At 39.3% G+C, this 13,426-nt stretch overlaps 1 protein-coding gene across 1 annotated transcript; it reads right to left on the bottom strand.

Moving 5' to 3' along the window:
• Positions 1–4,637: 4,637 nt before the first annotated feature.
• rerglb (RERG/RAS-like b) lies at positions 4,638–13,023 on the bottom strand. The gene is made up of 5 exons (XM_034588501.1): positions 12,829–13,023; positions 9,373–9,429; positions 8,905–8,978; positions 6,946–7,094; positions 4,638–5,938 (listed from the first exon to the last, which is right to left on the bottom strand). The coding sequence occupies exons 1-5, from the start codon at positions 12,878–12,880 to the stop codon at positions 5,653–5,655; spliced, it is 618 nt and encodes a 205-aa protein (XP_034444392.1). The 5' UTR covers positions 12,881–13,023; the 3' UTR covers positions 4,638–5,652.
• Positions 13,024–13,426: the final 403 nt, after the last annotated feature.

The following is a 13,426-nucleotide window of genomic DNA, read 5'->3' as shown; positions in this document are numbered from 1 at the left end:
GTTGTAGAATGGGCCCTTTTTATTTCAATACTTGCAGATCCTTTATACGGAGGCCGCCATAGACTGGACAAACTAAACACCTTTTGAGTTTTTAGGACAACTGAGGGCTTCCACAGGTTCTCTTTCATGTTTGGAAGTGGAGGGTGAGGTGAGGGGTATTCAGCTGCAACATGCAACTTCACCACTAGAGGTCACTAAATTCGACACACTAAACCTTTAAGTGTGTAAATGTGTGTCTACTACAACTGATTGGGACTGTTATGTCAACTGAGATTGGCTCCAGCTGACCCCATGACCTTCAAAAGAATATGGATGGATGGATGAATGGATGTTCTGCTGTACTGAATAATGCGGTATAATGTTTAACTTAGGAAAGTTTTACCTCCTTCACTGATTCCTAACAACTGCTAAAATAACCCTTGCCACCTGTGCTGTGATGATGATGCTAACGCTGCTGCTGCTGCTGCTGCTGCTGCTGCTGCTGCTGATGATGATGATGATGATGATGATGATGATGATGATGATGATGATTTTTGCTGTGTTTGAGCTGCACTAATGCCGATTTGGCACATGACCATAGAATTAGTTGTATACATTCATTGAAATATCAAGCTTTCATATTGGAAATAGATAACGGAAATAATGAACATGTTGGAGTTCAAGTTGATTGCTCTTCTGTGGATATCTGTCTATTCTATCACATTGAAATGGCTGCAGACAAACCCTCCCACAAACGATGTGAGGGTTAGGGTTAGGGTTAGGGTTAGGGAGATACAATTATTAGAAACTATTTATGTCTGGCTGTAAAACCCCATTACATACTGTATGTCCCATGTTATGTTGCCCGTATCAACCCACCCCTTTTTCTTGAAAACATTAATAAAAAATACTCTTTCAAGAGATTTCTGATTGAGATAGAAACTTCATGCCCTCACTGGATTTCTTCTGAAGCCTTCAGTCACATTTCATGGTTTCTATCAGCAGTCATCATTCAACAAAATGACAACCAGAATAGATTTGATTATGAATTCCCTGTCAAAAATATAAATTTAAATCTTGATGTTCAGTTATCATCAATGACAATATTTGAATCTTTCTTACTAATTTGCTCTTTTAAACACTCTTCCTGGTGATCAGTTATAGGAGAAATCTGAATAAGTCAGTAAATGTTTTACAGAGGCAGGGTCCGATATTAGGCCAAGTTTGCTCAGTTGTCTTTTGAAGCAGGTAATACTTCAACATAATAATAAGTATTATATGTTAAATGTGCTTTTAGTATTGTCGTATGTGTTGTATAATATTTTAATCATTCTGTCTACAACGTTCCATGGCTTTCTTTCCAAGGTCTCCCTTTTTAAAATGTTTACAACTTCCCTGGGAGGGAAATGAAGCAGCACAGAATAAAGAAATACTTCTTGAATACTGAGGAATGCCAATTTCAATTTAAAGACCACAAACGTATATAGAAATTACTTTCAATACTTACAGTGGGTGATACATTCAAAGAAAAACACGTAGAGTGGCACTCACAGAGCACATTCCTCTGCCAAGGCCAAACAACCCTACAAATGATTGTCTAGTTACCTTCACGAGGGACGTTATGTGTTCAGTCTATTTGCTTGTTGGTTGAATGGTTTGTATGTAAGATTCCATGAAAACTACTGAACACATTTCCAAGAAACTTTGTGGGAGGATGTGGTATGGGTCAGAAAAATCTGGGAGTGGATTCAAATCAGGGGTCGGATCCAATATTATTTCTCTCTTTAATATTTTGTGATAGGTGCAGAATTTTCATTGATTTCTCAGAGAATAATTCATGGATCTTGATGAAAAAAACTACATATATTCAAAGAATTGATTTCTATGAGTGTGCAAAATGTGGTGCAGCTTATTTAATATAAGGAGAGTGTTGGGCCATATTCTGTACAGTTGAGATATAATAGGAGAAAAGGAAGTGATAAAATAACCAATTGATTTATTTGTCAAAAACAACCTGGTAAGAGAAGTTGGAAAAAAAATCCTTGATCTGCCTTTTAATCTGCATCCATACCAAAATGTAATGGCTCTTTCTTAGGCACTGGTCCCATCCCTCCACCAAGTTTGGATGAAATGTTTCAATAGTTTCTCCATAATTCCACAGACAAATAAACCAACAAACATAAAACACAACATTCTTGGTGGAGTTAGTCAGTGGAGAAAAATTGTTGGATGAAAATGACCTTTAAAGTCATCAGCTCTACCCAGGGGAACACCAAGATTTAGGAGCGATGCGTTTCTCAACACTCTCCAGCACCATCGCCAAGACAGACTCAATCTCTCTTGGAGGGATAGTTCACTGAAAAATGATCATTATCTACTTACCACTATGACGATGGAGGGGTGGGTGAAGTGTCTGAGCCCACGAAAAACTTTTGGAGTCTCAGGGGTAAACAGTGTTGCAGCCAAATCCAATACAATTGAATTAACTGGTGACTCCTCTTCTGTAAATGAAGCCGTTTCGAGTCGAATTTGAATGGCTTACGGACACTTGGAGGACACCACAGGAGCAGTATGGAGGCAGTTTCAGTTTTTTCTGTTGTTGTTTTATGCCTGAAGAAGGAGTCCTTTTCACTTTAATTGGATTTGGCTGCAGCACTGTTCTCCCCTGAGACTCCAAAAGTGTTTTGATGACTCCAAAACTTCACCCATTCCTCCATTGGCATAGTGGTGAATAATGAGTGAATATTCAGTTTTCAGTGAACTATCCCTTTACTGTTGGTTTTCATTTCACTTCTATTTCATCTAAATCCGAAACTAACTTTCAAGCGAAATTACACATTGCCTCCTTTCCATTACTTGATGACTTTCATTAATCTCTAAAAATTCAATTGATTGTGTGTAATAGGTCAAGCCCCAAGAGCTGGAAACCATTAAAAGCAGAGCACATCATTATAATCTTTGGAAAACTGTGCTGCCCTCTAGTGGAAACCTTGAGATTCCTTTATTTGTTTTGGGGACCAAAGAAATTACTGTTATAAATTGTGCATTTCTCACTTCTCCTGCCTCCTAACCTGCTATTTTTAGCAGCTGCACACGGAAAATACCTCTTTTCTGCAGCTTTGGAGAAAGACCTCCTCTCACGGCCATCTAATTATAGTGAAGCTCAGAGTGAAGAACCAGGCATCTCATTAGAGAATGTTTCAGTTTAATTTCTTCTGGAACAACCAATATTTTCACAGTATTTACAAAAAGAACATTCACCAATAAATCACTGCATATGTGTTTGAATCAGTTATTTTTCACCATGTGTGGAACATTCTTTCTCTACAGCATCATGGTGACGTAACTGGATTTAAGAACAACAACACAGGACTGAATGCACTTAATTGGTATTTATTAGACTTAGACATGTTTTGTCCTGTAAAAAACACATAAAATAATGATTACATTTGTAATCAACATAATCTATCAAACTAAATGGTGATATAATTCATTGCACTGGTGAATACATGTGAAATGTGTAGCACTAAAGTAAAATGTCCACTATCATAGGTCGTCCTTCATCCATAGAAAAACTGCAAAGCTGCAGCCAACAATTACTTTTAGCATCAATACATCTATTAGTGAAATACAAATATTTTACTGATACACTGATTGATTGTTTGAAAATTCTGGGTAAAGCTCCTATAAAGTTTTTGCTTTCAAAATGGCCTAAACAATAAATCGATTCAAATCAAAATGGTTGCCACTTGATTTTCTGATACAGTAAATAACCAGGTCTGACACCAACACTCTGCCTCATCATAGCCTCCTCTTCACTCTTTTTTTCTTAAATTGGGAGTTACCATTCTGTTTTATCCTGATGCCGGTATGTGTCCTTTCCCAAGCATTTCTCTCTGCTCCGTCTCGTCCCCTGACTCCAACCCCTGGCCCGTCATCATGTCCCACAAAGCTCCCTTCATCACCCCCATGCTTTCATCTCCCTGCTCTGCGATGTAAGTCTCCATCATGGCACCAGCTACCCCCATGCTTGCTCCACTGGTCTCCAACCTCTCCCCCAGCACCACCATTATCATCATCATCTCCATTTTCTTTTAATCTATAATTTATAGCCTGTGTCTGTGTCTTTACCTGAATTCACTATATTTAAGACGCCCCACTTACCAGTCAAGTGAATAATCACTTGATCCATTTATCTTTTCTCCTATAGAGTACAAGAAGTTGTCTGGGTACCTCAAATCAAATTCAAATCAAATCAAATTTTATTTCTATAGCCCATATTCACAAATCACAGTTTGTCTCATGGGGTTTAACAAGGTGGCACATCCTCTGCCCTTAAGCATCGACAGGAGTGAGGAGAAACTACCAGAAAATACCCTCTTTTTGGAGAAACAATGATACTGCTTTGTTCTGTGGGGATCAACCCCTCGGAGCTTATACTTAAAAGAATAGGAATCAACTTTAAAATATGACTGCCCTTCAAAAATGTGCATTATTTTCAAAGAATTATTTAAAATATCTATATATAATGTTCATGAAAGTGTCAGTGAAATGCATCAAAAAAGACTTTTTCCCTCATCATAAATAAGACTTGGGCATCTTGCTGCTCCAAACTGACTTTAAGAGCTTCGCCCCCCCTCTATACAGAAAAGCAGTTTGAACAGTTGTCGGCACAGCTGCAGGACACAGCTGCAGTGAGATGCCAAAAGCAAGGTCTGAATGTGACGTGTCGACATGTTCAGTCAGCGTGGTGCTGCAGTATAACAAACTGTGAGAACACAGGCGAGGGAGGCTGTGGCTCATCAGTGGCTCATCAGACGTCTGCCTTTATAATGTGTCTCAAGAGGAACAGAGGAATTGTCTGAAGAGTTTGTTACTGGTTTAACATGAGAAATAAAGAAGCCACAGATCATAAGTGGAGAGCAGCCGTCTATCTTCTTGGGCTGTTTTGTTGGTTTGATTGTAAGCAAGAAACTTGGTGGAAGGATGTGGTATGGATCAAGAAAGAGGGCGTTACATTTTGGTAAAAATCCAGTGATTTTTTAAACTTTGCTGGCGTTGTTCAAAAGTTTCGTTGATTTCCGAGGTAATAATCCATGAATCTTGTTGGAAAAAATCGGACATGTTTAGGGAACTGATATTCATGAATGTGTATAATTTGGTGAATCAATTGACTAGTGAATTTAAATGTGGTTTAATGAGGAGACATTTGGGTCTCGAACTTCTAGTTTTGGATGTATTTTTAAATACTGAATAGGAAAATGTGTGTTTTGCTTTACTGCTGCATGACCATTTAATCATCATGTGAGTCCATCTGAGGGTCCCATCCTTCAGGTTGGGGGCCACTGCCCTATTCAATAATGATCTTCTTTGTTTTGATCACAACAACGTAATTACTCCTTTCTTTTATCCCAACTTAATAACAAGTTTCCACATGTGTGTACAAGTCATTTTCTTAAAGTTTTGTCAGTGGCAGGCCCGACACCATCCAAACCTTCCCACCAACCATCCATGTTGCTCACTGAACAAAACGTTGGGGTCTAACCATTGTGTCTATACTCAACAGGTTTCCCAAACAGTACATAACCTCTCGGTTGGTTCCCTTTATCATGGATCCACACACACAACATCCCCGTCCCTCCAGCTGATGGTCCACAGGCTTCACTGGAGCCATCACACCGACTTCCTCCTCTTGCCAAACACGTTGTTGATGAGTTTGGCCATAGACTTGGAGCCGCTGTAGCGTCGCCGGTCAGCTCTGTACTTCAGGTGCTCCATCACCTGTCGGATGAGCTGTGTGAAGAGGTTGGCGATGTCCTGGTAGCTCTCGGCCGCCGACACCTCCTGGAAGTAACAGTGGTTCTCCTGCGCCAGGCCGCGGCCCTCGTCCTCAAGTACCTGCCTGGCATGGCACAGGTCCTGCTTGTTACCCACCAGACACACAGGAACCTCCATCTCCCTGAAACAGAGTGATAAATGAGTCGATGTAAAGGGAAATGTGAAGTAAGTGATATATATATAATACTGAATTACAACATTTAGGTAGTAAATTCTTTCTCACATAATGGTGGCAAAATATAAATATAAAGCAATAGATCCACATAATGTATATTTACATTATTTTAATACTATTTTTAGTTTTATTCTTTACTTCTTTATATTTATATCCTTGTTTTGCTGATCAACAATAACAATAACAGACCAACACATTTTTCTTCTGTTCTCCTCTCTCAGTTTATCATTGACCATCACTGGCTTTAATAGCCTCCTTTCTGTGCTATCCTCTAATTATAAATGCTCTATACTCTTTCTTCCTCTTAAATACTACTTGTTTACTACCTTCACTTAATGACTGGTTTGCTGCGAGTCCCTCACTCGTCTCCATGAATCCTTTATCAGTTTGTCTGAGCTGGTCAGGATTCCCAGCATTCCTCAAACTCAAAACTGCATGAGGATCCCCATTAAAGGGAAAGTAGGGCACCCATACTATTGTTCTGTTTTCCTATGGTGTTTACAGTGCTCCCATCTGGGGCGTGAATACTTAGCATTTCTTGTTCATTTGAAGAAGATAAACGGACAATCATCACATATAAACAATTTGAAAATCCTTTGTATAAATTCAAAATGGCAAAAAAATTAATCAAAAAAATAAGACAAACACTTTTCTAGAACTGTTTATGGTTTTTAACCCAAATCTGAACATTTTAAGCCCAATTTGGCACCAAGGTCACTGGCAAATTTTGTGGAACTCCTTGTAAAAACTATAAAGCCTCAGTGAAGGACACACTTCATGTTCGCCTGCAGTGTCGAAGCATCCTCACACTTACTGGAAAGCGCTCTGATCCACAATGTTTCAACTTTCTAAGACCAAGCACCAAAATTGTTTTTATATATATGGATCTCCAGTTTTTCTTCTATGGTTTGAGTTGCCCCATAGTAAAATACCCTCACTGGGCTGTTACTGACCCCTTGCAGTGGTCGACTCGATCCTCCCGAATCTGCCGCAGGATGTCCTTGGCGTCGATGAAGGAAGTGCGATCATTGATGTTGTACACCACCACAAAGCCGTCGGCCCAGTCCACCGGCTCCTCCAGAATACACCTGGCCTCCGAGCTCTGCAAAAGACAACACATTCTTTTACTCTGGAATCACACTGACCAGAGGTTTTTTTTCTTATCCAGCCTTCCCTCATCGGTGTAAATCAGGTGGACAAAATATTAGAAAAACGTGTCCACACTACCACAAACTACAGCCTCCAAAATGACCACAACACTGAATCAACACATCTCTGCAACTGAACTCTGGGAATGAGAGGGGGGGGTTGTTGCAGGACTGTTGTATAAGACTGCATTAGTTTTACATATTTCAAGAAAGAAATGATTCAGCATGTAATGAGTTCTTCACTGACACATACCACATCATTCCACTAAGTCGCATGGCAATCCCTCAATACGTTTTTTGCATAATCCTGCTAAATAGCAGACAAAACAAAAAGATTACCTCAGTGGCGGCAGTAATAAAATAATAATAAAATGTACACAAGTGATGGACTAATTAGACATTATAAACTAACCACTGTAAGATTTACATGGTGATGTGGAGGTCATGCAAACAGAGGAAGAGTGCCCATGGTACCTGGTGAAAGCAAAATCAATGGTGCCAGAAACCAAAAGAGTCAGAGGAAATATGTCTGTGGACACTTCTAGTGACCTTGAGGTGGAATAAACAGGACAAGAGGCTCAAAGACATGTCTGAGCCCTCAAACAGGGATTCCTGCGCTGCACTGTAAAAACCCACTCATCCCTCCATCTTAATTGACTTCATACGTCCTTTATGCGGTCCAGGTCAGAAGGGCAGGACTCTGACTCCTTGTTACAGTGAGTTTCACCGGCAGAGACAATGATCAGCTCTTGTTCTGCTGAGCCTCGGGGTATTTCAATAAAATACTACCTTCCTAGTAAAAAGCCTCTCAGGTCTTTTGTGTTGTCCAAGGAGGAGTGAGCAGGTTACAAGGCTCTTTTCTTCAAAGAAAGGACCACTGGTGCACGTTGCCTCAGGATACTCCCATAAACCCTCTGGATTCACAACTTTAAGTGCTGCTTTAGTCGCACACATGCCGGGCCAACGTAAACACCTGACCACGGTTCAGTCAAGGTCACGTTATTGTGCTGCAGCTTCCCCAGCAAACTGAAAACCAGCCAGTGTTTTATTATGGCTCTGTGAAATCCTGAAATTATTATGTTTCCACTACAGCTGAATGGATTCTGGAAATACCACCTGACTTGGAGTGTATAAACTCTTGGCCCTGGGAGCTCAACGCACCACAATAAAACAAAACACGTGCAAATAGACACACCACATACAAATGGAGAAAAACATTTCACAAAACATGAGCGGCAAATACAAAATGCATTGCAAATACTCACAACAACAATGAATTCTCACAACTTAACTAAATACTCACAAGATAATAATACTCACAACATTAAAATACTCACAACGCAACCAAATACTACACAACTAGATACTCACAACAACACAACTAAATTCTCACAACAAATCCAAATACAACACAACTAAATATTCACAACAACACAACTAAATTCTCACAACGCAACAAAACTCACAACAAAACCAAGTACTCACAACATGACTAAATACTCACAACACAAACAAATACTTACAACACCCCTAAATACAACATGACCAAATATTCACAACACAAACAAATCCTCGCGAAACAACCAAGTACTGACACAACAAAAAACAAACACAAATGCAGGAGGAAACCAAGGAACTCAAAACAGGAAAGTTTTTAGATCCACTGTAGTTCTGCTTTTTTAATAAAAAGCTCAATTTACTTATGATGAACTATCTGAATGTTTGGATGGGTTATAGCCTAGATGGGTTGAAGATGTGTTGTACCTGAGAGCAGGGGTCAAAAACCTCCAGGTTCAGCTGCCTGCCATCGATGGACAGCCTTTTATGGTACAGGGAATCTGTGATGGGGAAGGAAACAGTCAAACATATAGTAACAATTATCGTAATAATTATATAACAAACAATTGATTCATGTCACAATTCCACATTAATCAAAATAATCTGTGTGGTTTGTATTTGATGAGTGTATGAAAGAACTTTGAGAAGTGCTGGTATTGGAATTTGTGTCCTTGGATTTTGATAATATTTACAGGAGTTGAGGTTTGAAATGATGCCAAGAAGGAATCCCTGACTCTAAAGGAATAGTTCGACATTTTTGGACATATTCCACAAAATTACAATATATTCGTTGAAGCCCAATAATGCTCAAGTGAAATTTAGATAAACTCTGTTCTCCGGATCCAACAACACCACTCATTACAGAACCATTTAATCAAATCTGGAAACACTTACTGGTGTCCGAGGCATATTCGCCGATGAAGCGTCTGGTCAGGAAGCGCACAAGGACAGCTGCAGGAAATGATGGAAAAGAAAAACCAGAAAATGAACCATGGCATCATTACACTCTCTTCCCTCACAGGTGGCGGCAGCAACAGACACACCATGGTGCCAACAGTCTCTGGGATTGCAGAGGGGAAACTGTAGCCTTACAGAAAAGTAATGCATAGCTTAGCTGGAACCTCAGCGAGCATATTTGGCAAACTGAAAGGTTGTATTTCCCCCCTCTGCTTCGCCTCCAGACAACTGCACTGAAAAACGACTGCCTCGGCCACTTTTGCTCCCACAGACAATCAGTTTCAATTAAAAGGCTGAAGTTTCACTTGCTAAACTCTGAAGTGCATGTGGTGGATGGTGGACCCGGCCCTCTGGAGAGATTATACAGAGGTTATTCTTGGGGAAATTCAAATGTGGATATGGCACATTAACCATGCATGCACGCTGGAAAACAACACTTAAAGACACAGTAGGAATTCTTTTTGAGCCGTCTTCATACTGGATCATCATGTTTTATACAGAGGAAATTTAGAGATTCTCATTCACGCTTTAATTTCCCCTCCTTTGGATTACCGCAATTCTCTCCTTACCTGCCTGAGCCAACAGAGTCTGCATAAGTCTCAGTTCATTCAAGTCCCCTCACTAAAACAGAGCATGTTTTTCAGATTTAAGCTTCTCTTGTTTGGCTTCCGGTTAATTTGAGAGTTGATTTTAAAGATCTTTTGATACATGCCCTGAGCGAAGGTACTGCCCACAGTCCCGGCTGGGGACCAAAGGTGACCGGGCCTTTACTGTCAGGGAAACTTTCTGAGAGACACTTTTTCATAGGTGAGCTTTCTCCCTGTTCTGATCTTACTGACGACTTTAATCATTTTATAAAGTTTAAACTGTTCTTGTTTTCACTCTGTTCTCATCTGTATCGGTATCCGTGCTCTAATCCTGTGCGATCTTCAAATTGCTTTTTAATTGATTCTTATTGTTTCCTATTGTTTGCCTTCAATTTGTTATTTTTAACTTATAAAGCACCTTGTAACTATGGAATGATTCTATATAAATACAGTGTCTTATCATTATTAGTAGCAGTAGTAGTCACAGTAGTAGTAGTAGTAGTAGTAGTAGTAGTAGTAGTATTTGTATTATTATTAGTGTTATTAGTAGTGTTGTTATTAGTAGTGTTGTTATTAGTATTAGTATTAATATGATCAACTGATGTATTTGAAGGCAACAAGCAGAAGAGCAGGGAGCAGAAACACATGAAGCACACACAGCGTCCAGAGGCCAACACATCACCACAGTAACAGCTCTGCTTCACTGTCAGGATGTGAGAATGGAGACGTCCCATTGTTTTATGAAGCTCTTAGAGCCGGGCAGTCTTAAATCACAGTGACTGAACACTGATATATGCAACAGCACCGCATGCAGCACCCCTCAGTGACTTTCACTACAGTGAAGGGACGCTCACATTAACCGTCACAGGTCTTGTAAAATAAGCTGGGGGACACCCGGGAGGTTGTTTGGACAAAAAATACTGTTCAAGGACAGGTGGTTGTGTTTTCATTGTTGGTTTTTCTGTCTGTTTGCAGGACAACGCAAAAAGTACTGAGCTGTTTTCCCTGCAACTTGTCAGTGAAAGGGTTAATCTATGTAATTACAACATAAACAAAACCACAGGCAGTTTATTTTAGATCTCCTACAGCAGACTGGTTTGTTGCATATACGGATGCATCGAATTTTCCCTTCTCCAACAATGAAATCAGCTGTGTCAGATGAGTTTGAATATAACAGAGGCAGAGATTCTCTGGAGGCACAAATGAGCTCATTATTTCAATTAAACCTCAGTGAATGGAGCCAATAAACTATAGTTTCCTCATGGTTATGCAAAAACAAAACCAAAGCTCAGTGAAAAGAAGAGGTGGAGTTTGTTACTACAGGAAAAATGTAACCCTCAACCGTTAGTGATGTCCAGGCAAGAAAAGGAGTGGATGCTCTTAAAAGGGTGGTAATAAGTCATACTTTTTCTTTGTCAAAATTAACTTTTGTCTTTAGGTGAGATCTAGAATTTGTCGTTAGAAATAAAATGCCATGTTTCACGTCTCTCTAAAACCAAGTTAATCTAAAGATCTGTCCTTTTAGAATGGTAGGAGAAGATATAGTAACTTCTGGTGTTTTCCAGTGTATGACCAATATCAACATGGTTCAGACTGGGAAGTTACATTTATTTATTTATGTATTAACTTATTATGACTTTTTGTACTTACATTTTTTTTTAAAGATATTGCACTTTTAGCTCAATGCAAAGTACTGTTTTATTAGATATTTTTCCATGCATGTCTATATCTTGTTTTTTTGGTCTTTCTTTAATTTCTTCAAACCAAATTGCCTTTGGGATTGTAGTGTATTGAAGTAAAAATCTCTGGAGATCTTGCAAAGTGGGAGTCACTTCGAAGAATTCAACTTCACTGAAGTGCCTCAACTAATCAATCTGAATTGATTAGTTGATTAATTGTTTATCTGATTGACCGAAATATAATCTGTAATAGTTTCCCTCATTTATCAGGCAAAAACACTGACAATATGAAACAGTGTGTTCCAGCTTCACAGAGTTGGAGACTTTGCTGCCACTCTGTCATATCATTTTTAAAGTTTTACCCAATACATTTGAATATGTCACTTTGGACTCTCAGAAGTGATTGTCATTTATTTTTGTACATTTCAAGGACCACAAAATGAATCAGTTAATCAAAAATAATATTCACCAGATCAGTCGATAGTGAAAATAGTCAAGTTGTCCTCAGTAAATTAAGCGAATGTCAGGTAGAGTTCAAATAATTAGTTGAATGATTGATTAGCTGATAAACAGACAAATGTCCTCTAACATTCTCTAATCACAGCTTCTCCAATGTACAATTTGTTATTTTATTAAAATGAAATATTTGTGCATTCTGAACTGAACTGAACTTCGATTAATCGATTAAACAAAAAAAAACCTTCAAATTGGTCAATAATAATTATTGACAAATCTTAATTAGTTTCATGATTGAAATGGAACCTTATCATTTCTATCAAAGAAGAGTATGCTGTACATTTAAGATGATAACCAAATTTGAGGAAAACAAAACATTCCTCTTTTAAGACATTATCTTAAACTTAATTGACCCCAAATTTAGTAGATCCTGTTAATTTACTGCAGGCTTACTAATTTTTTTAACTTTCTTTTAATCAAACAAATAAGTAAAAGCCAAAAATATGTTTTATTGTACTGTATAAAACACTTTCCAAGACAAGAATAACATTTGGAAAACACAACTGACTGCACGGCAAAGAAAGTAAACTGCATCACATGTACAATCTGGGGATCCTCAGGTATTTATTTTCTGTAGCTGTTTGGAATAAGAACCACTTGCAGCCGCTCACCTGATTTCCCAGCCCCCTGGCGTCCCAGCAGGGCCAGCTTGATGTCGTTCATGCCTGTGCTCTGTCAGGTCCTCAGCTGGCTCTCTGGCTCTGTGTTGTGTCTGGTATCTGGGTTAGCACACTAAACGCTCCCTACAGTCCAGGCTGGATGGGAGTGCAGGACGGCCCCCCTCTCCTCCTCTTCAAAGGGCTGTTTCACATTTTAAAGCCAGAGGAAGGAGGGAGGAGGAAGAGGAGGAGGAGGAGGGAGAAACAAGCGCTCTGACTGTGTGCCAAGCGCTCTCTCTCTCTCTCTTACTCTGTCTCACACCTCTCTTGTCTCTGTTTTCTCTCCCACGTCTGCACTGAACATACTGAATATAACCCTTCCTATTTTTTACCCCTTAATCCATCTTTTTTTCCTCCTTTATTCGCTCTCTCGTGCCTCTTTATCACTCTTTTCTGCTTTCTTCCACCCGAGGTTACTCAGAGGTCATGAGTGACTGAACCTATTGTGCTGTTCAAGCTTTAACACAGTAACTATGGACATTTACAGAGTAAAACTATGGAGGCCCATTACTTACACGAAAAGAGAACAATAAACTGATAAACTTTTGGA

The sequence above is a fragment of the Hippoglossus hippoglossus genome, chromosome 6, assembly GCF_009819705.1.
Source record: "Hippoglossus hippoglossus isolate fHipHip1 chromosome 6, fHipHip1.pri, whole genome shotgun sequence".
NCBI classification, from domain to species: Eukaryota; Metazoa; Chordata; class Actinopteri; order Pleuronectiformes; family Pleuronectidae; genus Hippoglossus; species Hippoglossus hippoglossus.
The sequence above is the reverse complement of the archived record's forward strand: the minus strand, read 5'-3'. Positions and strand labels throughout refer to the sequence as shown.

Bases quoted from the DNA above. Each gene is read 5' to 3' on its own strand.
- rerglb (XM_034588501.1), bottom strand. From the start codon at position 12,880: ATGAACGACATCAAGCTGGCCCTGCTGGGACGCCAGGGGGCTGGGAAA. The intron at 8,979-9,372 runs GTAAGTGTTTCC...TCCCCATCACAG, and splicing joins CGAATATGCCTCGGACACCA to ATTCCCTGTACCATAAAAGG. The intron at 5,939-6,945 runs GTCAGTAACAGC...ACTCTGTTTCAG, and splicing joins CGAGTCGACCACTGCAAGGG to GGAGATGGAGGTTCCTGTGT.